We start from the raw sequence: 24,080 nt of genomic DNA, 5'->3' as shown, positions 1-24,080 counted from the left end.
ATACACAGCCCCCCTGCCCTGTATACAGCCCCCCTGCAGTATACACAGCCCCCCTGCCCTGTATACAGCCCCCCTGCAGTAAACACAGCCCCCCTGCCCTGTATACAGCCCCTTTGCAGTATATACAAGCCCCCTGCCCTGTATACAGCCCCCCGCCAGTATACACAGCCCCCTGCCCTGTATACAGCCCCCCTGCAGTATACACAGCCCCCCTGCCCTGTATACAGCCCCCCCTGCAGTATACACAGCCCCCCTGCCCTGTATACAGCCCCCCCTGCAGTATACACAGCCTTCCTGCCCTGTATACAGCCCCCCTTGCAGTATACACAGCCCCCCTGCCCTGTATACAGACCCCCCCTGCAGTATACACAGCCCCCCTGCCCTGTATACAGCCCCCCTGCAGTATACACAGCCCCCCTGCCCTGAATACAGCCCCCCCTGCTGTATACACAGCCCCCTGCCCTGTATACAGCCCCCCCCTGCAGTATACACAGCCCCCCTGCCCTGTATACAGCCCCCCCTGCAGCCCTGCAGTATACACAGCCCCCCTGCCCTGTATACAGCCCCCCTTGCAGTATACACAGCCCCCCTGCCCTGTATACAGCCCCCCTGCAGTATACACAGCCCCCCTGCCCTGTATACAGCCCCCCCTGCAGTATACACAGCCCCCCTGCCCTGTATACAGCCCCCCCTTGCAGTATACACAACCTTCCTGCCCTGTATACAGCCCCCCCTGCAGTATATACAGCCCCCCTGCCCTGTATACAGCCCCCCTGCAGTATACACAGCCCCCCCTGCCCTGAATACAGCCCCCCTGCTGTATACACAGCCCCCCGTCCCTGTATACAGCCCCCCCTGCAGTATACACAGCCTCCCTGCCCTGTATACAGCCCCCCCTGCAGTATACACAGCCCCCCTGCCCTGTATACAGCCCCCCTTGCAGTATACACAGCACCCCTGCCCTGTATACAGCCCCCCCTGCAGTATACACAGCCCCCCTGCCCTGAATACAGCCCCCCCCTGCAGTATACACAGCCCCCCGTCCCTGTATACAGCCCCCCCTGCAGTATACACAGCCCCCCTGCCCTGTATACAGCCCCCCTGCAGTATACACAGCCTCCCTGCCCTGTATACAGCCCCCCTGCAGTATACACAGCCCCCCGTCCCTGTATACAGCCCCGCCTGCAGTATACACAGCCCCCCTGCCCTGTATACAGCCCCCCCTGCAGTATACACAGCCCCCCTGCCCTGTATACAGCCCCCCTTGCAGTATACACAGCCCCCCTGCCCTGAATACAGCCCCCCCCCTGCAGTATACACAGCCCTCCTGCCCTGTATACAGCCCCCCTGCAGTATACACAGCCCCCCTGCCCTGTATACAGCCCCCCCTGCAGTATACACAGCCCCCCTGCCCTGTATACAGCCCCCCTTGCAGTATACACAGCCCCCCTGCCCTGAATACAGCCCCCCCCTGCAGTATACACAGCCCCCCTGCCCTGTATACAGCCCCCCCTGCAGTATACACAGCCCCCCTGCCCTGTATACAGCCCCCCCGCAGTATACACAGCCCCCCTGCCCTGTATACAGCCCCCCTGCAGTATACACAGCCCCCCTGCCCTGTATACAGCCCCCCTGCAGTATACACAGCCCCCCTGCCCTGTATACAGCCCCCCTTGCAGTATACACAGCCCCCCTGCCCTGAATACAGCCCCCCCTGCAGTATACACAGCCCCCCTGCCCTGTATACAGCCCCCCCGCAGTATACACAGCCCCCCTGCCCTGTATACAGCCCCCCCTGCAGTATACACAGCCCCCCTGCCCTGTATACAGCCCCCCCTGCAGTATACACAGCCCCCCTGCCCTGTATACAGCCCCCCCGCAGTATACACAGCCCCCCTGCCCTGTATACAGCCCCCCCTGCAGTATACACAGCCCCCCTGCCCTGTATACAGCCCCCCTTGCAGTATACACAGCCCCCCTGCCCTGAATACAGCCCCCCCCTGCAGTATACACAGCACTCCTGCCCTGTATACAGCCCCCCTGCAGTATACACAGCCCCCCTGCCCTGTATACAGCCCCCCCTGCAGTATACACAGCCCCCCTGCCCTGAATACAGCCCCCCCCTGCAGTATACACAGCCCTCCTGCCCTGTATACAGCCCCCCCTGCAGTATACACAGCCCCCCTGCCCTGTATACAGCCCCCCCTGCAGTATACACAGCCCCCCTGCCCTGAATACAGCCCCCCCCTGCAGTATACACAGCCCCCCTGCCCTGTATACAGCCCCCCCTGCAGTATACACAGCCCCCCTGCCCTGTATACAGCCCCCCCTGCAGTATACACAGCCCCCCTGCCCTGTATACAGCCCCCCTGCAGTATACACAGCCCCCCTGCCCTGTATACAGCCCCCCTGCAGTATACACAGCCCCCCTGCCCTGTATACAGCCCCCCTGCAGTAAACACAGCCCCCCTGCCCTGTATACAGCCCCCCTGCAGTATACACAGCCCCCCTGCCCTGTACAGCGCTGTCCGTGGTGCTGACGCCGCTCCTCCTGGCAGCCTCCTCTGCAGCCACTTGCCACCATTCATTAACCCTTCCCGCCCGGCCTGCTCTCTGCAGATGAGGGGGCGCAGGTTCCCAGGCTCTGCCGCACACAGCCCCCCGTCTGCTCGGTGCCTGCTCCTCGTCCTCTGTGCTCCCCATACTGATGAGCTGTGCTCGGATGAGGGAGGGCGCAGTGAGGGGAGAGGAGGGGGACACGCAGCTTTGACGTCTCCTGGCTGCGGCTACCAAGCTCCAGCTCCTCTCTCCACGTAGATCCCAACGTGACCACACACAGCTCCCTCTCCTTCCTGCTCTGCACACACACATACACTGCACACACTGCACACACACACTGACAGACACCCTACACACACAGGACGGCGGAGGTGCAGCCCCGGAGGAGAGGACAGCTCCATCCATGCCCTGGATTCCGACACAAAATGAGAAGAATATTAATATCTGCTGCTGCAATCCCTCCCTGCCAGGTTTAGCTTCATTTGCATTTCCTGCAGCTGGGGTTGGTCCTGTGCTCTTGGTTCATTCATTCCTATGGGGGTCTTCTTCTGCCTGCTGCTTGGACATGTCTGCTCCTGGATCTGATGAGTGATCTCCAGCTTCTCACCACCCCAGCTGTTTGCTCCTCACAGACACCCCCTGTCTTGCTCTGGTTGCCAGGCTGGATCTTGGATTTTTTTTGCATTTGCAATGGCATCTAATGGAATGGGGGTAGGAGAATCTAGAGGGGTTTGCTTGGACTGCAATCAGTCTGCTCTCTTAATTGTTCTCCAGGGACCACTGTGAGTTACTTTTTCACCCCCCTTCCCCAACCTCCCCATCCCAATCCCACCACCTCTTGCTTGAAGATTGACCAAGGAGCCTTTGCCCATCTTGCATGGAATTTCCCTGTCTCGTACCATAGAAGACCCATTTTTTCTATTATATTAAGAGCAATACTGTCCATATTTTTCATATATATATTTATATATACACCCGCTGGTGGGATGACCAGTGGCCACCTGTGAGTTGGAGTATAAACTGATCCTAGAGGGGAAGTTGGTCGGTCCTTTGGCCTCCGGCAGGTCCTGTTGTGTTCCTGGGCTGGATATGTCTATATTAACGTGAAGATGGATTTAAGTTTCATCTTGTGGCTATTGGCAGTTCTCATTGAAGACATCTGTAGCCAAGGAGTTTATGGTGAGTCTCTTGGCATAAAATTCCTAAACATTGTCTTCTCCAACTGTGTCCATGACCTTGTATTTTCCATGGAAGCCAAGATTATGTTGAGTATTTGGTCTTTAATAACTTGGCTGGTGGGAACTGTGAGACATCTAATCCACTCACCCTTGGAGAACATCTCCCCTTTTTAGGTTACAATGTATCATTTTCTCCCCAAAAAAAGACCTTGTATTTTCCATGGAAGCCAAGATTAGGTTGACTATTTGGTCTTTCCTAACTTAGCTGGTGGGAACTGTGAGACATCTAAACCACCCACCCGTGGAGAAAATCTCCCACCCTTTTTAGGTTACAATGTATCATTTCCTCCCCAAAGAAAGACCTTGTATTTTCCATGGAAGCCAAGATTAGGTTGAGTATGTGGTCTTTCCTAACTTGGCTGGTGGAAACTGTGAGACACCTAAACCACTCACCCTTCAAGAACATCTCCCCCTTTTAGGTTACAATGTATGATTTCCTTCCCAAAAAATACCTTGTATTTTCCATGGAAGCCAAGATTAGGTTGAGTATTTGGTCTTTCGTAACGTGGCTGGTGGGAGCCATGAGACATCTAAACCACTCACCCGTGGAGAACATCTCCCCTTTTTAGGTTACAATGAATCATTTCCTCCCCCAAAAAATACCTTGTATTTTCCATGGAAGCCAAGATTACGTTGAGTAGTTGGTCTTTCCTAACTTGGCTGGTGGGAGCCATAAGACATTTAAACCACTCAACCTTGAAGAACATCTCCCCTTTAGGTTAGATTCATTGTGAATTGTTCTTCTCAGGTTCTCTCCATTCCAGGTCTATCCAATGAACAACACCACATGTCTGTAAGCTCCGGTTGGCCTCAGAATGTTTTTTTTTCATCCTAACTATAGAGATGCCATTAGTCTAATCACAGCAAAGCCTCAATTCAATGACTACCGCTCTAAACTGCATGTTATTTCCCATTACCTGTGTTGCTTCGGTTGTTGCAGACATTATAGTATGAGCTTTGCAAATCTGCTCCAATCATCCAATTTTCCATTGACAAAACAGTTGTACATCGGAGAGGCGGAAAAAAATAAAATGCACTTTCTTCTTTTTTTGTGATTTAAAACGGTCTATAAAATGCTACATTGTGATTGTAGGAAGTGTGTGCTGTATGGCACGGAGAACGGATCAGACACGGACCGGTGCTAATCGTTGACTACCGCAACCTCAGTTCAGGATGAAAGTGGCGCCCATCCACCATCAGGCAGCCAAAGTGGGGGGGTTTAAAGCCACAAGATTAGGGGAGGGGGGGTCAAGAACGCAACATTGCACATTGGGATGTGTTATGGATCGGGCAGGCAGGACGGAGATGGAGCGGACATGTGTGCTCCACAGATCAGTCATGTATTGGTGCATGTTCTGTAATCAACTCTGATTGAATTACTTACTTGCCTATATTATAAATACGCTAATGGAAGACAGATGGTGTTTGCAAAAACACATCTAATCCCAGTATACAGGAGTAGTTGCCAATATTCCTTTCCAGTGAGAAAATGATGCAAACCCCCCTCCACCCTCCCCAGGAGAAGAAAATACCTTTTTTTTTTTTAATTTTTAGGATCCTAATTAGTCTATGCAAGTGGCATCAATGCATGAAGGAGTCAATGGGCGGGGGTAACATCGCCTTGGATGGGGGGCGTGCTGAAATCCCAACAGACCCCTCACTGTTCTCACACAGCAGCATCTCTGTCCTTTGCAAGAAACCCAATATGTTGGGTCAGTTTATCCTTTATTTTGTTTTTTTTATCCTAAATTCCCCATTGGAAGCCAACTAGGTAAGGTATGCCGAACGGCAAAGGATAGGATTATGTATAAAACATCTCCCTGCAAAATAAATAAAGAAATAAATAAATAAAATAATAAAAATGGAATGCATCTTGTTCGGGATGATGAGATTTCATGCCAGGGTAATTGGGTAGCGTGGAGTATGTGTGTGTTTCCTAAATACAGATCAATGAACAGTAAATAGGAAATCAGACAGGGAAGATAAGCAGTGTACATTGTGTGGATGCCGTGTGTTAGGAATGCCCGGGCCGTTTCTGAGTCATTTCACATAGAATCTAGGTCAGCAAAAAGTCAATGCCAGATGGTGACAGAACGCACCAAGCCGTCCACATGCCACAGCTTAGTCACGGTACATGGACTCGGCGTACATGGATCCCACATACCTGCACATATACCCTACATGCATCGGAAAGGCCGCAACACACGCAAATGCCAACTACATACCCAGGCTAATTAACCCGTACGGATGAAGGATCCATGTCTCACACTCCACACTGACAATTGGCTTGACGGCTAATGTAGACACATCCGTGCCTTCCTTGTAATCCCCACTGCAGGATTGTGCAGCCGGTATACATATGAAGACATATAGGTAAAAATAGACTACAGACAAGGCAAACCAGACAGGTTACATAGAGTATTTGTATCTGAAGGATGGCCATACCGGAAGGTGGTGCTTGGTTCTAGCATTAAAGCTCTGATATGGAAGGATGCATTACGTATAGCCTTAGATATTTAAGGATAGAGTGGTGGTGGTATTAAGGATGGTGGAAGGAGACTTACTGGGGCGGCACGTGTCTATGTATCCAAAGATTATGGGAAAGAACCAGCAAAAGAAAATTCAATTTGCACCCCTAAACCTGTGACTATCCCAGGCAGGGATGGACATATCAATAGCTCAACCTATGGGGCCACACAGGGGGCAAGACCAACCAAAATAGGATTCAGTTTGCTCCCCTAGACCTTTGACTATCCCGGGCAGGGGTGGACATATCAATAGATCAAACTGTGTGGCCACACATGGGGCAAGAATGAACCAAAAGAAATTCAATTTGCTCCTCTAGACCTGTGACTATCCCGGGCAGGGGTGGACATATCAATAGGTCAATCTGTGTGGCCACCCAGGGGGCAAGAATGAACCAAATGAAAATTCAATTTGCTCCTCTAGACCTGTGACTATCCCGGGCAGGGGTGGACATATCAATAGATCAAACTGTGTGGCCACACATGGGGCAAGAATGAACCAAAAGAAATTCAATTTGCTCCTCTAGACCTGTGACTATCCCGGGCAGGGGTGGACATATCAATAGGTCAATCTGTGTGGCCACCCAGGGGGCAAGAATGAACCAAATGAAAATTCAATTTGCTCCTCTAGACCTGTGACTATCCCGGGCAGGGGTGGACATATCAATAGGTCAATCTGTGTGGCCACCCAGGGGGCAAGAATGAACCAAATGAAAATTCAATTTGCTCCTCTAGACCTGTGACTATCCCGGGCAGGGATGGACATATCATTAGTTCGACACTGTAGAACCAACCAAAAGAAGATTCAATTTGCTCCCCTAGACCTGTGAATACCCAGAGTGAGGGTGGACATATTACTTCAATCTGTGCGGCCACACAGGGGGCAAGAATAAACCAAAAGAAGATTCAAGTTGCTCCTGTATACCTGTGAATATACCGGGTAGTAGTGGACATATCATTAGTTGAACCTGTGTGGCCACACGGGAGCAAGAACCAACCAAAAGAAGGTTCAATTTGCTCCCCTAGACCTGTGAATATTTTGGGCAGGGGTGGACATACGATTAGTTCAACCAGGTGTCCTCTACCACCACTAAAACAGGTGGACTGATTCTTTCTGATGATTTATTAGACAGCAAAAGGCCCATATATTGTTCTTGCACAGGGGCCTTCATCTGTCTGGGTCCACCAGTGACCTTAGCCATGGTAGAGTGGCTGGTTGGTGCCCATGCTTGAACCAAAGGGCAAATGCATTCTCATAAATATGACCCTAGGAGAGATGATTAAGACTACAGTTGGTGCTCCTGATGGATCCAGAAAGATTCAGTGAAATTCGATAAGGTCCAATCAATGGTTTATTTACAAAAGTATATGAATGTGTTAACATAACCGCGTACAGATAATAGAAAACGCATTTCGACTTATTAAAAAGCCTTCTTCAGGTCAGATAAAAATTCTCTAATGAGTTTCCTGATACAAGTGTAATAGAAGTTCTGTAATGAGTGTCTTGGTGAACTTTTTCCCCTCTCATATTTCTCCTTTGGGGGGGATATGTTCATAGTTTCATAGTGTTTAAGGCTGAAGGTAGACGTAGGTCCATCGAGTTCAACCCATGACCTAATCTAACATGTCTGTCTTAGGCGGGCTTTGCACATTACGACATCGCAAGCCGATGCTGCGATGTCACATGTGATAGTCCCCGCCCCCGTTGCAGGTACGATATCTTGTGATAGCTGGCATACCGAACATTATCGCTACGCAAGCTTCACCTGCACTCACCTGCCCTGCGACCGTCGCTCTGGCCGGCGACCCACCTCCTTCCTAAGGGGACGGGTCGTGCGGCGTCACAGCGACGTCACGCGGCAGGCGGCCAATAGCGGCGGAGGGGCGGAGATGAGCAGGATGTAAACATCCCGCCCACCTCCTTCCTTCTCATTGCAGCCGGGAGGCAGGTAGGAGATGTTCCTCGCTCCTGCGGCTTTAGACACAGCGATGTGTGCTGCCACAGGAACGAGGAACAACATCGTACCTGTCTCTGCACCGGCATTATGGAAATGTCGGAGAATACACCGATGATATGATAACGCCGCTTTTGCGCTCGTTAATCGTATCATCTAGGATTTACACACTACGATGTTGAAAGTGACGCCGGATGTGCGTCACTTTCGATTTGACCCCACCGACATCGCACCTACGATGTTGCAATGTGCAAAGCCGCCCTTAGTCTTCACAATAAATATGTCCCTACCATTTGAAATAAAGAAAAGTCTTCTGTTGTCCTACATGGCTATTTGTTAAAGTCAATAAAACATTTAAAAAGTAACTAAAAGCGCCACAGGATCAAATGAGATCTTCTTTCTGTGACATCAGCTTCCAAAGAACAATCCAGTCATATACAGCCCGTGTTTAGTTCTTATACAAAGCAATAGGAAATCTGTGGGTCTTTGTTACAACATTTATTTGGAAGGTCCTCCTGTTCATGTGTTACCAATATTGCCATTGAGGCTACCATAAGCAGATCACAAGGTATGGTAGTGATTGGACCTCTAAGGGTCAACCGTAATCTGAAGGAGAATTTAGGCATTGGATGGGGGTCTGTTCCAATCAATCAATGGGCTACTTATGTTGTGGGAGACCTAGAGTGAGGAAACATTCAAGGAGGAGAAATCGTTAGGAGGTGCCCCATGCACAATTCCCACTGACGACACCAGTGGCCACCAATAGTTGTATCTTGAATGATGACCTGACTGAAGCTACTCCTCAAATAATATTACCATAAGAATAAAAAATTCTGGAGGCGCTTCCACCTACCACAAGGATGACCTTTACGTATGTCAGGGTGAGCTACGATAACCCGACTGCTTGGCGTTATGTTACAACACAAAAGGCGACCAGTGAAATTAATGGTCCGCGCCTCAACATCTGGAGGAGCGAAACGGGAAAGCTGTTTCTACAGTTTTAAACATGAAGAAAGATCAGTAATTGTCAATCTGATAACAGTTTAATGACTTGTAGAATATTCTTCATATTTCATAATCCACCTGAATCTCATTTGTCAGCAGACGGGAGCGAGCCGTGTTGGTAAACAAGCAGATTACTCACTTTGCTTACATTTACTTCTCCGTTCCGACTTTACACAATATTGCCTGTGGTTTACACGTTCCCCCTGTCTGGGAATGGGAATATTGCATGATGTAAATGCTTCCTAATTTTTTAATCACATGAACTAGGCTGACGATAATGAATAACAAATTTTATACACATATCATATTTTTTTTTTACACTTTATTGTTGGTATGACGCTCTTCCAAAATAAAATGTTCTCATTGGGCTGTTTCCTATTAATATAAACTTATTGTAATTTTTTCTTTATCTCCTTTATTACTTTTTGCTTTTTTTCATACATAAAATCTTGTTAAATCTTAATTTACTTTTTTTTCAAAAATTACCCATAATAAAATACTTCTCTGGGTCCAATGTGGAGATACCTGGGGTCATCACTTCTTCCTAATGTTCCCTATACACGGGCCAATAATCGTCTGACCATACCACCAATCTGGGGTCATCTATCCCTAATTCCTAATGGCCCATACACGGGCCAATAATCGTCCGATCATACCATTAATCTGAGGACATCTGGCTCTTTTTCCTAATGGTCACTATACATGAGCTAGTACTTGTCCGACCATACCACTAATCTGGGGTCATCTAACACTTCTGCCTAATGGTCCCCACATATGGGCCAATAATCATCCAACCATACCATTAATCTGGGGTCATCTATCCCTTCTTCCTAATAGTTCACATACATGGGCCAATAATTGTCCGACCAAACCACTAATCTGGGGTCATCTAACACTTCTGCCTAATGGTCCCCACACATGGGCCAATAATCATCCAACCATACCATTAATCTGGGGTCATCTATCCCTTCTTCCTAATAGTTCACATACATGGGCCAATAATTGCCCGACCATACCACTAATCTGGAGTCATCTATCGCTTCTTCCTAATGGTCCTTACACATGGGAATAAAATCGTCTGACCATAATACTAATCTGGGGTCATCACTTCTTCCTAATGGTCCCCATACACAAGCCAATAATCATCTGACCATACCACCAATCTGGGGTCATCTTTCCTTAATTCCTAATGGTCCCCATACGTGGGCTAATAATCATTCAACCATACCACTAATCTGAGGTCGCCTATCACTTCTTCCTAATGGTCCCCATACACTGCAAAATAATCGTCCAACAATACCACTAACCAGGGGTCATCTATCCCTTTTTCCTAATAGTCCCAATACATGGGCCAATAATTGTCCGACCATACCACTAATCTGGGGACATCTATCGCTTTTTCCTATTGGTCCCCATACATGGGCTAATAATCATCCAACCTTACCACTAATATTGGGTCATCTATCCCTTCTTTCTAAAGGTCTCCATACATGGGCTAATAATCGCCCAACCATAACAATAATCTGAGGTCATCTATCCCTTCTTCCTAATGGTCCCAATACATGGGCCAATAATCGTCCAACCATACCACTAAACTGAGGTCATCTATCACTTCTTCCTAATGGTCCCCATACACGGGAAAATAATTGTCCAACAATACCACTAATCTGAGGTTATCTATCCTTTCTTCCTAGTGGATCCCATACACCGGCCAATAATCGTCTGACCATACCACTGATCTAAATGCTCATCTGTAAGCCAATGGGATCCTTTTGGTGGGTCCTAAAAGTATCAGAAAAAGTTGAAGTCCTGCTGATAACACACCACTGTATGGGGACCAGTGTATTGACAATCACTTGGCCCTCATATAATCTGTATTGGCTCAGGTAGACAACTTTAAACCAGCACCGATAGACTTGTTTTATTATTAGTGTGAGTTTGTTATGGACAGAGATCATCCTAGTTTACCATAATCCTAAATTCTCTAGGTTTTTATTTGGTTATGTTTTCTCCAGTAAACACGTTATGACGACATTTCTTATTAGTAAAGTTTTGAAAATGTATAAAAAAAAAAAATAGAGGAACCTAAACACCAACACATTGTTGAAATCCAGGTTAGTAATTTTAGTGTTGGGCAGTATGATCTCTAATGTTGGTTCAATAAATTGGGGAACCATGAGTTGTGTGAAAGTGTCCTCAGCACAGCATCTAACTTAAATGGACATTGAAGAGAACACGTCCAACATTGCTGATTGGCTGAGAGCAGCTAACTCCTCCCAGATTTCCTTTTCAGTTAGATTCTCAGCCCTAACTAATCCTTTGTTTCGGGTACTGTATAGAGGAAAGTTTATTGTAGCCACTGATATAAACACAGATAGGCGTGTGTATAGATGTTCTACAATGGTCATGTGTCACAGTCTCTCTCAAGCAGGTATAAGGAATGAGCCGCCTGGGGGGGTCTATAATTAAACGTCTTAGTTAAAAATAAAAGGTCAGTCACCCAGTGATTGTGCGATCCACAGGCGGGATAATGTACATTTTATTGAATCAATATAGTATAAGCAGGTGTCGTTATATATACAGTTACCATTTTCTTTTTGTTGGCTCAGTTTTGACAGACTTTATGGTGCATCATGTGAAATAATTAGTGTTATTGTCCTTGTAAAAGCTATGGAAGGAGACAGTAGAGTTTTCCTATAAACATCGGAGTTTTATTATGGAAGATGCTTAAAAAAGGCTGTTAATGTAGAAGACACAATTTATGGGACAATTGTCTGAATGCTTGAGGAAGGATGGATGAATGGATGCATGGATGGATGGATCATGTAAGGATAAATGGATGAATGGATGGATAGGTGGATGGATGGATGGATGGATGGATGGATGAATGGATGGATGAATGGATGGATGGATGCATGGATGCATGGATGAATGTATGGATGGATGGATGGATGAATGGATGGATGGATGGATGGATGGATGCATGGATGGATGAATGGATGGATGGATGCATGGATGGATGGATAGATGATGGATGGATAGATGCATGAATGGATGAATAGGTGGATAGATGGATGAATAGGTGGATAGATTATGATAAAGGATGAACGGATGGATAGATTGATAGATGGATGAATGGATTGATAGATGGATGGATGAATGAATGGATGTATGGATAAATGAATGGATGGATGGATGGATGAATGAATGGATGGATGGATAGACAGATATATAGAGCAGCACCAACCAAAGAGATTGCAGGACTGCTGTGTATATAAAATTATAACGGCATCATTCGCATTTCAAAATGGTGAAAAATCGTATTTATTCCACCTTTGTAGAACAACAGTACTAGCATTTATTATCTTATGGATCTACATGTGATATATACAAACACAAAAAAATTGACTTATTGTTGCATTTGGCAAGATTTTGGTTCCATCACACACCCTCTCTGAAGCTGGAGAAAGCTTTTTGCTATGGAGCTGAAATGTGGCCACATAGGCCAGTAAAGAGGCCGCATTTTACACCAGGTTTGTTTTGGAGTGCTGCCTCCTTCACTATTATTGAAAAACAGTTTGGGTTTATGTCTTTGAATCCTGACAGCCTCAACAGAACTCGCTGGTGCTGCTTCTGCTTCATTACAATCTTTTTAAACAGGTCGATCACATTTGCCAACATTTACAGGATGGCATTTGGGAAGGGGGCTCAAAAAGTTTCCCATCATACTCTGTGGGCCATCAAAATCAAATAGTAATGTCCAGTTTTGAGGGCCACAACCCCTAGATGCATCTGTATCCACCAAATGAATGGCTGAGCATCCTTTGGTCAGGCATAGAAACTCTTCCAGAGATGTTGACCGGGACCTTTCTTGGAGGCTTATAAAGCCCATGTGAGATGGATAGGTTATTTATTTATTTATACACTTATAAGGAATAAATCCCAGAGCTAAGTGTTGGCCCCCAACTCACTTCAAATAGGGTTGTCGTCTGGCGGAAATAGGTCCTTAATGTATTTGGAGACCATTGTTGTGTCAGAGCCTTGACCCACCGGAGGACCCTAGAGTACTGTTGTTGGCCAGACCTACCCTGAACTTATCAACGACTCAGCCCATCAGCTCTGGTTTTCTTTAGGAGGTGTCACATTGCTAGACCTTGTTATCTATATGGTGCTGACTCAAGAACCTTGAACATTATGAGGACCACTAAGCCTGTCTCTACAGCAATGCTTTGTAATGTAGTGTGAATGTCATCCCCAAGCTCTGAACTTGACAGGAGCTTCTTCAGTACATAGATTTAGGGCAGAAGTGCATAAGGCTTGCTTCCTATAAACTTACAGTCGACCCTTCAGCAACGGTACCTAAGATCAGAACTCGCTGACCACATTAGTCTACCTAGCGGAAGAATGTCCCTTCCTATCTTCGATGAACTTTCTTCACACTGTCTTGGAGAGCCCCTTTAAGAGACATGCAGTAATGCTTCTTGATTTCCAATGAACTCCCTGTCATACCTCGTTTGGCTGAACACGGTGATACTCTACGTTCGCCCCAACACAATTTTCTTCCCAGCTATTTCTAATGAAGACTTTTGCGTAGTATCCAAACTCTACGGCTTGCATCGTTGTTGTACAGTGCGATGTTTTCTTGTGTAGACATCATGCATCTGTAAGTATTACTCTGTAGATTTGTAGTAGAGCTGAATTGGTCATTGGGTTGCATATAGCTTGTATTACTTCAACACTGGGTAAAGATGGCAGTGGAGTTATTTGTACTCTTAGGTAAAAAGAACAAAAAATATCACATGAAAGCAAACCGGAACCAAACACTTCAGCAATATATATATATATATATATATATATATATATATATGTGTATGTATATGTATATATATATATATATATATATATATATATATATATATATATATATATATCTATATAAATATAGTGATACTCTGTTGGGAGACGTTTATATCTTATGTGGCCTCCCAGTGGTTGTGAATGTGAATTACAGTCTGTCATGACTAGAGGGTTAACCTTGTTGTCTTGATTTCTTTCTACTGTCAGCACTGGGTGGGGCTGTTCTATATAAGCCCCAGAGGGTCAGCTCCCACTGTGAGTCAATAGAGATTCTACCCCGGTTTGTGCCTCTGTCCTGAGAGTCTGTATTGTCATCTGATTTTCCTGTTCATTGACCTCGGCTTTACACTTGACGACCTGCTTGTTGTTGATTCTGAACCTGATGTGCTCTCCTGGATCTGACCCGATCTCCTCACTATCCTTATTGGCAGCTTCCACCAACGAAAAGCAGCTGGCTCTTTGGCCACTACCCAAGGACCTCTGTTTAAGACCAGATCCATGTACAGGGGTTAAAGGGTGAAGGCCAGGGTAAAACCTGGGTTATGGGAAACAGTAACTTGCGCCAAGTCTGCTTGCGGTAGCCATTTTGCATCTGCCACGTAACTACTTACCCAGAGGCCTCTGTTTAAATCCAGATCCCTGTACAGGGGTTAAAAGGTGAAGGCCAGGGCAAAATTTGGGTTATGGGTAAACAGTAACTTGTGCGACGCCTGTTCATGGAAGCCATTTTAGAGCTGCAATGTGACTGCTTACCCAAGGGATAAAGGGTGAAGGCCAGGCCAACCCCTGGGTTATGGTAAACAGTAACTTGCGCCAAGCCTGTTCATGGTAGTAATTTTGAAGCTGCCGTGACTAGTTAACCAGGGACCTCTGTTTAAGTCCATACCCCTGTACAGGGGTTTAGGAGTGAAGACCAGGGCAACCCCTGGGTTATGGGAAGCTGAGTAGCTTGGACCAAATCTATTTGTGGTAGCCATGTTGGAATGGCCTCTTGACTACTAACTGCACTCATGACAATTTTCATAAGTTACAAGCCAACTTGGACAAACTATGTGTTTGAGTATTTTGAGCATCCACTTAAATGTAAAGTTATGCAGCTGGACACTAAAAAAAAAAACACAAACGAGGAGAGTCAATTATGGAGGAGGGTATGGATATTAATCTGTGAGCATTATTTGTTCTAGGGGGAGTAAACTAGGAAAGTCAGTGATAGAAAAGGATCTTAAGGCCTCGCTCCCACTTGTGTTTAACATGAATGAGTGAAATCCAATAAAGCATCAGATTTCACTCACACCAGTATTAAACATTGGGCAATCTACTATTTTTTTTTTCATATGTCAGACCGGCGTGAGAAAAAAATCACAGCATGCTGCGTTTGGCAGTGAGTCTCCAATCACACTCACCCATACAAGTCTATGGGTGCATGTGAAGCATCGAACTGCACTCTGATGTCATAAGAGTGCAGAGCAATATATTCACAGATCAGCAGTAGAGGAAAATTGATAGATCATTCTCTCTCTCTCTTCCACACCTGTCATCCAGTCGCAGGATCGGATCACAGTTGCATGACACTTGGCTCACGCACGCAGCAGAGCCTGAGCTGAGGGTTATTAGAATATCGCACCCAATGCCATACACAAGTGGGAACGATGCCTAATACTATCTGTAAGCATTATTTGTATGGAGAAGGATATGGGTACTAATAATCTGCAAGCATCGTGTTCTAGGAGGAGTAAACTAGGAGAGCCACTTATGGAGAAGGCTATGGATAGTAATAATCTGTGAGCATCATTTGTTCTAAGGGGAGTAATCTGAAAGATTCACTCTTAGAGAAGATTACTTATACAGAAGAATCTACATACTTAGAACAACTGATGCTCACAGATTATAAGGGAAGAAAACTAGCAGAATCGCCTATGAAAAAGGATAAGGATACTAATCTGTAAACCTCATTTGTTTTAGGGGAAATAAACTAGGAGAGTCACTTATGGAGAAGAATCTGGATACTGATAATCTGTGAGCATCATTTGTTCTAGGGGGAGTAAACTAGGACAGTCACTTATGGAAAAGAATCTGGATACTAGTAATCTGTGGGCATCAATTGTTCTAGAGGGAAAAAACTAGGAGAGTCACTTATGGAGAAGAATCTGGATACTAATAATCTGTGGGCATCAATTGTTCCCGGGGGAGTAAACTAGAAGAGCCACCTATAGAGAAGGATCTGGAAGGATCTGGAAGGATCAGTGAGCATCATATATTCTAGGGGAAGTAAACTAGAAGAGTCACTTCTGAATATGAATACTAAATTTATGAAGAGTGAACGAGCACTAAAATGCTCACGTGCTCGTTGCTTCAGTTTCGCAGGTCTCAAGAAGAACTCAACTCAAGAGTATAATGGAAGTGGAATGATTGGCCACATACAGACAGCCGTATACAGAGCATTTCAGGGGGAAGGGAGGGCAGGGTTGTTTTTTTTTTTGGACACAGTATATCCAAAAATGTTGTTCTAACCCCAAATGAGAGCTATTCAGAGACTGCAAATGGCTCTCCCTGGGCTATCTGCCCACATCATGGAGTGAAGCAAGCCTATGCCTTGTGGTTGTTGTTTCACGAATGAAACATCCGAGCACCCGTGATACTTGGCAGAGCACCACGAGTACCCGAGTCCACAGATACTCGATCGAATACCGAGCAGTGCCAAGCACACTCACCCATCATTACTAATAATCTGGGAGCATAATTTTTTCTAGGGGAAGTAAACTAGAAGAGTCACTTGTAGAGAAGAGTCTGGATACTAATAATCTGTGGGCATCATTAGTTATAGGGGGAGTAAACTATTAGAATCACTTTTAGAGAAGGATCTGGGCATAATTGTAGACCACAGACTGAAAAACAACATACAATGTCATTCAGGGACTAATACTTTTACTTTACAAAGCATTAGTGTAACATCATCTAGAATAAGCAGTTCCGTTCTTGGAACCAGGTCTTAGAAAGGATGTCTTTGAAGCTAAAAAAGTACAAAGAGCCACAAAACTGGTAAGAGGAAGGGAGGATTTTAGTTATACGGAAAGTTTAAATGAATTTTATTTATTTCTTGAGAAGAGTTGAATAAGATGGGACACAAATAAATAAAAATATGGTCCATCTAAAAGCTCTTCAGAAGACAATAGAGCAGTGATGGCCACCTTTCGAGCTTGGTGTGTCAATATTTGTTTAAAAAGCGAGCATAACTAGGGTGGTGTGTCAATTTTTGAAAAATCCATAATTTTGTAATAGTTGTAGCTCTAATAACAAAACGTTATCTGATATTGACTGCTGGGGGGAGGAGGAGAGGAGATAATGACTGCTGAGGGGAGAGGAGATAATGACTGCTGAGGGGAGAGGGAGATGAGATAATGACTGCTGGGGGGAGAGGGAGTAGAGATATTGATTATATCCTCTTCACCCTCCCAGAAGTCATTATCTCCTCTCCCCCTTGAGTCATTATCAAATACTGACTGCTGGGGTGGAAGGAGAGAAGAGATAATGATTATCTCCCCCCCCCCCCCAGCAGTCATTATCTCCTCTTCCTTCCTCCCCAGTCACCCCCCACCAAAATTTTGTATAACATATCCTGAGCGCTACTGAACTAGATTCCGACTGCCAACAGCAGCGCTCTATAAATGTGCTGATGTATGGACTTACTGCAGCAGCCACACTGTAATACTGCCTGCAGTGGCGCCTGTCTTCATGCTCCGCTCCGAGAGAGGCATGTTACATACTGCGTGGTACATAAGCACGCCTTACTCAGGACCTGAATTAAAGGTACAGAGCAGAAATTACTGGAGGCCACATCCTGATGTATAAGACGAGCAGTGGCCACTGATGACTTAACTAGAACTGCATGTGCGGCTCCCTCCTCATCCGGTCATTTTGGAACAGTTTAACCACACACGCAGTTGTAGTTTAATCACCGGTGGCCGTGGCTTGGCATATAGATTGGGATACAGCCACCTGCCCCTGCCACGTGTGTCAGCAAAAATGGCTCTCTGTGTCACCTCTGACACACGTGTCATAGGTTAGCCATCACTGGAATAAAGTATCCCCTCCATCTGGGGAATGAAAGGTTCAATCTCCAGAAGATACTAGGCCTCTTTATCATGAGAACCATTGATCTGTGGAATACTCTACCTCACTGTCATGATTTTGATTAGTGGTGATCTGCTCTCCTGCAGAGCCTACAAAGGTTCTCATATTTTCCTGTGGTGAACTCATTGTTCCCACTCTAGTCCTGTGTGGTGTGGGAGGAGCCTGTTCTTTAGAGCCTCGTTCCGGGTGTTTGCTTTGCTTTATCTGGGACCTATTTCACCCGCAACGCCACCAGTGATAGTTCCTGTTTAGCAGTGTACGTCTCTGGTTCCCATAAGTGACTAACCTGATCTTGTCTGGCTACCCGGTTCCTCGCACCGCATCCTGTCTCCTGCCCTAGTCTGACTTGACACCCTGCCTCCATGACCTTCGGCTTGTTTCCTGACCCTGACTCTACTCTCTCCCTTGTACCCGACGTGCCCTTTTGGCTACCGACTTCGGCTCGTACCCCGACTTCGCTCTTTTCCTGATACTTGACGTGACTTCCTGGTTAAGTGACCCTCGGCTCGCACATTGACTTTGGCTTGTGTCTCTCCCTCTTTTACTGATGTGATCTCCTGGCTACTGACACCTGGCTTGTTAGACTACCTCGCAGGTTTCCTCCACTAGGGTATCTAGTGACTCCCAGTGATTTAGCGTCTCACTACACATAGGTGTTTGACATCACACTCGCGAGCTGCTCGTAGTGGAAACCATTGATGGTTTCCAAAAGGTCTTCGATACTTATATACATTTGTAAACTTCTTTTTCACAATGTTGATCCCATCAGGATCAGAAGGGAATAAGTCACTTAGTTAGGGCAGACAGGTCATGCATTTTGGATGGGCCTGTACCCCGATTCTCTATCATCTGCCAACTTTTGGTTAAACTTGATGGACGTGCCTTTTTTCCTAAGAAACTCCATTTTACTGCATCTCTAATATTATAGGAATAGTTAAAGCATGAATTTACGATCTAAGAGGTTCTGCAGGAGCCGGCGTATTTTCCATCTGTATCTAGCAGTCATTATAATTGTCCCAGCCACTGTGGATTACATGCCCGTCTTTCTAAATCCTTTCTCTTTGCAGAGATATTGCTATATAGCCTTTTCATCGGAGGGATGAGGGCACATGACAGGAGGACATCCCTGGAGATTACAGTAAAGGAGCTTTCACCTTTAACAGAGAAAGGAGTTCTTCACAATAAGGGCAGAGAAGGCCCAGAAATCATTACCAAGGTGGCGGGAACTATAGGGTCTTTAAGAAGAGGTTAGACACCCTTTCAGAAAAATAGGACACCGGGGTGATGCCAATTAATCTAAGGAAACCTGATTCAGGGAGGAAACCGACTGTCATCTCGGGGTCACGAAGAGATGTTTTCTTTCCCGGTGCCTGAGAAAATGAATGTATTCTTGCAGACTAACTTGGTTTTAAATGCAGTTTCTTCTGCTAGAACTTACCAAATGCAGCTCTTTTATTCCAGTGTCACAAAGGGTGTAAAACTTCCTTCCATTTCACAAGTTATTACAATTATTTCCTGCCCTCGTTCATGAACTATACAGTAGAATATTTTTTTTTCTGTGCTAAACTTTCTCCATTGCAAACTATTGTAAGGCCGGTTATTGTGAGCATATGAAGAATGTAATTCAAGGTATTTCTCAAAAAAGTTTAGAAAAACGTGCAGTGCCACTCTTACCTACTGGCCGCCAATGGTATTGCAGCTCAGGCTAATTTAATTGAATATTGTAATACGATATCTGAGGACAAAAGTGGCACGGTTTCTAGAAGAAATCTCATACAATCTCCTTTAATTCTAGAATATACAATAGGTTTTCAAGTGAGTTGAGCAAGGCCTGACACGTCTGGTTAGAATGTGCCCGGTATATGCTAATCGCATACCAGTTCACATGGCTGCCTGCTCGCGGCACAAGCTCTGGAGAATCCTGACAGCGCGCACTGTGCATGCTGTGAGGATTCACAAGCCTGAAGTCATGTAGAGGGACTGCACACTTGACCGCAATCCTGGACAATCTCTAAGAAAATTCACAAAAAAGTAAGGGTGAACACATCTGCACGTAGAGCTAAAGACATGGCAGAGAAACATGCCAAATGAACCCCCTTTTTGTTGATAGAAATTGCCAACCAGGACAAAAGTGGTCGTTCTAGTTTTTCCTACCCATACCCTTTCCAAACCTCTTGTGCCAATGACCCAGCTTCTTGATTCACACTGTTGCAGTGATGGTGTACAACAGGGGTCGGGAACCTTTTTGGCTGAGCGAGCCATGAATGCCACATATTTTAAAATGTAATTCCATGAGGGCCGTATTCACCAGTGGGGAGCGGCAGTGCTGGAGGGGCTCAAAAGGTCCCAGGAGGCAGGGTAGGCGATGCTGCGGGCACGGAGGAGGGGGTGTTGCAGCTCAAGAGGGTCAGTGTGATACTGCTGCGGACTCATGGGGTGTCACAGTGGCGGGCGCCATTGATCTGCCGGTGGGCTGCTTTGAATCTCACGCTGTTGATGAGATTGACTTCAAGAAAATAGCAGATCGATGCAATGGACTTCAAGAAAATGGCTGTGGAGTCCTATGTGCGCATGCGCCATCTCCGTGGCTATTTTCTTGAAGTCGATCTTGTCAACTGCGGGCAGTTCAATGAAGCCCACAGTCCACCGGCTTCTGCGGGCTACCCACCACAACACCCCACGAGCCCACAGTATCGCCGACCCTGCACCACCACTGCCACCCCAGTAAGCTATATGAGGTTTGTAAGACGCACCACCCATTTTTCCCCCCCAGTTTTGAGGGAAAAAAAGGTCTGTCTTACAAACCGGAAAATATGTTTTTTTTTTTTTATTAAAGATTTATCCACGAGCCAGATGCAGCCATCAAAAGAGCCACATCTGGCTCACGACACATAGGTTCCCGAAGAAGAAAGTCCTCATCAACAACTTCTAGCAGAGGAAATGTGGCTTACGGGGACAGGCTAAATTTATATGTATGTGTCTAAGATCATGTTCGACATTCAAGACATCGTGATCCCCCATCGTTATGATAAAGGGGAATATCTGCTTTTCCAAAAACCCCTTCATACTTGTCCATAAGTTGTGTTTCATATTCAACCTCTGTCCCCAAGAATTAAACGTGACTGAGCGGCGATAACACTCATGACCTGTTATGGAGAACTGTAACGCTGTTTTTGGGAAGAATTAAGCCCCTAAACCCTTTAATTTAGGACTAAAAATGAGTCAATCAATTTGTTAGAAATCAAATTGAAAATTCCAAATTTTTGAGAATCGATTTGCACAAATACTGGAACACTTCGCCCTTCAACTGTCCAGCTCTTTACTTTGTCCTCTGCTCACTCTTTCTGCTTTTTGGGTCTCCTGGGGCCAATGTAATCAAAGGGGGAGCAGCGCACAACATTAGTGATGTGTTTCGCACCCCGCGTGACCTCATGAAATGACGCACGTTATTGAAATGTTGTGTCCAACCTCCTGAAGCTTGGCCAACACTGGAAGATCTGAAGACTGGAGAGAGTGAACAGAGGATCTGGTGGGGAACAAGACAGGTAAATGGTTCACCTAGGACTGGTGTGAATAATCTTATTTTTCAACCCCTCCCCTCTGCTTATTGTGTAAAGGGGATCTGCAGAAACAGCGTCATGAATGTCCTTAAATTTAGACCAAATTTTTTTCATCCAGAAGTGAATCTGCTGAATGGTTTGAGCAAATTAGTTTTAGACAACAGATTAACGGGATTGTTGGGGGGTCTTTTTACAGTCACATCTAATTAGGCATTTATTGTCTATCCAATCATTACAACATGAATATCTATAGTATATTTTGGCCAGTAGAGAAGATTCACTGTAAATCTAATCAGCAAATATTTTTTTTATTTCCTCTTGATCATGAAGGTCAGTGGTGCTTGGAAAGTGCTTGCAATGTAAAATGATCGTCTTACTATGGGGTGATTCATCCTCATCAGTTATTACTAGCCCTTCTCATTCTCAGGTTTCATGTTTGTTTATGCAGATTCCCTCAGTGCTCATCCAACTGTGCTGAATAAACCTGTAATAAATTGCCAACAAATAAACCGCAGACCCTGCGCTGAACAAGAGGCTGATGTAGTATCTGATTGCCAGATATAGGACTGGCATGAGCGCCAATGTATTTGCATGCAACCGCTATTTGTTTATCATGACTATATTACCTTTGAATATTATGGTTTTGTTGCATTCTCTTTCTTTTGATGTTATTAGATCACAATGTAAAGTTTTACTTTAGTAGATTCTATAGTTGTACTTACTGTAATTACAAATCTTCTGACCGGATGTTGCAAACCAACTGCATACAGATTTATACCCGAGATCAATGTATTACCAGTATGCAGGACCTTTAGTGGTCAAGGGGGAAAGGGAAAACGAAGAAAGGGAAAAGGTGGACAGGAAAAAGGTGGAAAGGAAAAAAGGAGAAGGGGAAAAGGGAGAAAGGGAAAAGGGAGAAAGGGATAAAGGGGAAAGGGAGAAAGGGAAAAGGGGGAAAGGAAAAGGGGAAAAGGGAGAAAGGCAAAAAGGTGGAAAGGGAAAAGGTGGAAAGGGAAAAGGGAGAAAGGGGAAAGGGGAAAGATGGAAAGGGAAAAGGTGGAAAGGTGGAAAGGAAAAAGGTGGAAAGGGAAAAGGTGGACAGGAAAAAGGTAGAAAGGAAAAAAGGAGACGGGGAAAAGGGAGAAAGGGAAAAGGGGGGAAAGGAAAAGGGGAAAAGGGAGAAAGGCAAAAGGTGGAAAGGGAAAAGGTGGAAAGGGAAAAGGTGGAAAGGTGGAAAGGAAAAAGGTGTAAAGGAAAAAGGGAGAAGGGGAAAAGGGAGAAAGGCGAAGGGGAAAAGGGGGAAAGGGAAAAAGGTTGAAAGGCAAAATGTGCATAAAGAAAAGGTGGAAAAAAAGGTGAGAGAGATGGGGCAAGATAAAAGGGGGAAAGAAAAAAAGTGGAAAGAGAAAAGAAGAGAAAAGGTGGAAAGAGAAAAAGGAGAAAGAGAAAAAGGGGAAAGAGAAAAAGAGAAAAATGGGAAAGAGAAAAGAGGGAAAATGAAAAGGCAAAAAGGGAAAGAAAAAAAGAAAAAAATGGAAAGAAAAAAGGTGGAAAGAAAAAAGGAGAAAAAAAGGAGAAATAGAAAAAGGGGAAAGAAAAAAAGAGGAAAGAGAAAAAGGGGAAAGAGAACAGAAGGAAAGAGGAAAGGGGGAAAGAGAAAAGGTGTAAAGGGGAAAAACAGGGGATTGGGGCGCCTAGACTGGCCCTTAGGATAAGCGGGCTCTAGCTGTCCCTAGTCCCAGAGATACAACTAATGGTGATGATGTCTGGGCTGCCTTCCTTGCCCTGATCCTGACCAGCCCTGATCTAATACCCCCTCTCCCCATCCCAGGAGAGGGCCAGTAGAGGAGTGGTAGAACCTACAGATATGGACAAACGGGGAAACCAAAACTGTATCACACAGCACACTCACACAGAATTCTCAGACAACAAATGATCAGGAGGGAAATAAAGAGCATGAAGGAAATAACCAGACGACAGGAGGAATTCCACAACACACCAATCAACGTGCAGTAAATCACTAATTACTGGAACACAACAGCACACGGACTGGTTTAGGGACAGCTATAGTCGACATGGCAAAACAGATTCCTCCATCTTAAAAAGGTGGGGAGTAACTGTGATAGGTCTCCCACAACGTGATCCAAAAGGTAACCAGCTGGCTTGCAGAAATTAATGCATGCTAGCCCAATCACTAATGAGAACACAGCTGGTCAAGGCCTGAGCCTGTCTGTGCAACTCAGAAGCACC

General features: G+C 45.5%; 1 protein-coding gene across 2 annotated transcripts in view; it reads left to right on the top strand.

Annotated features, from left to right (window-relative positions):
* The first annotated feature begins 2,749 nt into the window (after positions 1-2,749).
* MDGA2 (MAM domain containing glycosylphosphatidylinositol anchor 2) overlaps positions 2,750-24,080 on the top strand; it is a 798,087-nt gene continuing 776,756 nt past the window's right edge. For both annotated transcript variants that reach the window (XM_075331178.1, XM_075331177.1), the window contains exon 1: positions 2,750-3,738. In XM_075331178.1, the coding sequence (XP_075187293.1) occupies positions 3,669-3,738 (70 nt within the window). In that variant the 5' untranslated portion in view covers positions 2,750-3,668. The remainder of the gene's footprint in view (positions 3,739-24,080) is intronic.

Source organism: Anomaloglossus baeobatrachus, chromosome 12 (assembly GCF_048569485.1).
Source record: "Anomaloglossus baeobatrachus isolate aAnoBae1 chromosome 12, aAnoBae1.hap1, whole genome shotgun sequence".
In the NCBI taxonomy this organism is placed as follows: domain Eukaryota; kingdom Metazoa; phylum Chordata; class Amphibia; order Anura; family Aromobatidae; genus Anomaloglossus; species Anomaloglossus baeobatrachus.
The sequence above is the reverse complement of the archived record's forward strand: the minus strand, read 5'-3'. Positions and strand labels throughout refer to the sequence as shown.